At 57.2% G+C, this 1,473-nt stretch overlaps 1 protein-coding gene across 1 annotated transcript in view; it reads right to left on the bottom strand.

Moving 5' to 3' along the window:
* Positions 1–5: 5 nt before the first annotated feature.
* The window catches only part of LOC104545704 (post-GPI attachment to proteins factor 2-like), a gene marked incomplete at both ends in the record, with an annotated part of 9,091 nt that continues 7,623 nt past the window's right edge, over positions 6–1,473 (bottom strand). Inside the window, 2 exons of the mRNA XM_010190910.1 lie at positions 6–126; positions 408–516. Of these exons, the coding sequence (XP_010189212.1) occupies positions 6–126; positions 408–516 (230 nt within the window). The remainder of the gene's footprint in view (positions 127–407; positions 517–1,473) is intronic.

Here is a 1,473-nt window from a genome sequence, read left to right on the forward strand (position 1 = left end):
AGTGCTTGTCCTCCAGCAGCGAGCTCACCACCAGCTCCTTGTTGCCGAAGTCCCAGAAGGCAGTCATGTGGAAGGCCATGTTGGAGAGGACAACCAGGTACTCCAGGAAGGCGAAGATGGTGTACACTGCAGGGGAGGAACGCGGCGAGTGAGGGGAACCTGCGGCCAGAGCTGCCTCAGGAGCTGAGGGGGTCTCCTGGGGCACCCCATGGGGTGGGGGGCTCATCCCCTGCGGGCTGATGTGGCGATGGGATGGGTGGCCAGGTACCGTCCCTCCTGGGGGAGCAATCCTGGCCTCTTGCCGGGATTTGGCAGGCGAGGCGATCCCCCGGCCCCTTCCCCACATACATTCTCCCCAGCGCGGCCAAGCGGTGGGCGAGACCGCAGCCCTGCCCTGGCTCCCTTACCTCCGGGGCCGCAGTACCAGTTGTGGTGGAAGTAGACACACACGGCGAACGCAAAGGTGATGAAGGTGAAGAAGAAGAGCAGCTGCTTCCACTTGTAGGACTTGCGCTCCTGGAAGAGGCCAAGAGCCAGGTCACAGCCCTGGCCAGACCCCGGTGCCTGGCCCGTCCCATCCCTCCCACACAGCCCCGCCGGGACCCTTCCTCCTTCTTCCCACAGCTTTATGTACTGAGCGCAGTGTCTTATGGTATGGAATATCCCTTTGGCCAGTTTGGGTCAGCTGTCTTGGCTGTGTCTCCAAGTATGAGAAACTGAAAAAGTCCTCGGCTTAACGTAAGCATTGCTTGGCAAGAACTAAAATGTCAGTGTGTTATCAGCCACAATCTCAGCACAAATCCAAACCACGGCCTGGCCTCAACAGCTCAACTGGAGCTCGTTTGTGTGGCTGTAACGGGATGCACACGCCGTGTCCTGGCCCCACACTCATGTGCCAAGGCACATGAAGGTATCGTAGAATCACAGGATCATTAAGGTTGGAAGAGACCCCTAAGATCATCAAGTCCAACTGTCAACCCAAGCCCCCCATGCCCAGGAAACCATGTCTTGAAGTGCCATGTCTTCAAGTTTTGTGAACCCCTCCGGGGATGGTGACTCCACCATTGCCCTGGGCAGCCCCTTCCAGTGCTTGACCACTCTTTCTGTAAAGAAATTCTTCCCAATATCTCATCTAACCCTCCCCTGGCACAACTTGAGGCCATTTCCTCTCATCCCATCACTTGTTACTTGGGAGAAGAGACTGACCCCCACTCTTGGTGATTGTAGAGCAAAACATCCACCAATAAAAGATCAAGGCGACTACAACATCAGCCACTTTAATGTAAGCACAGCACGGAGCAAATGTGTCTGCAGCTCAGCCCTTGCCCCTACTCCAGAAACACCGGAGCAGCCGTCCCCATCCCCAGGGAACCCCTGGAATTCAATGAAATTTCAAGGAATTTCTCTGGGTGGGCACCGGGAGCCCCTGGCGGGAGGCACGTGCCCACGTGGCCATAACCCGAGCCCCCAGCG

The sequence above is a fragment of the Mesitornis unicolor genome, unplaced genomic scaffold (genome assembly GCF_000695765.1).
Source record: "Mesitornis unicolor isolate BGI_N332 unplaced genomic scaffold, ASM69576v1 scaffold28210, whole genome shotgun sequence".
NCBI classification, from domain to species: Eukaryota; Metazoa; Chordata; class Aves; order Mesitornithiformes; family Mesitornithidae; genus Mesitornis; species Mesitornis unicolor.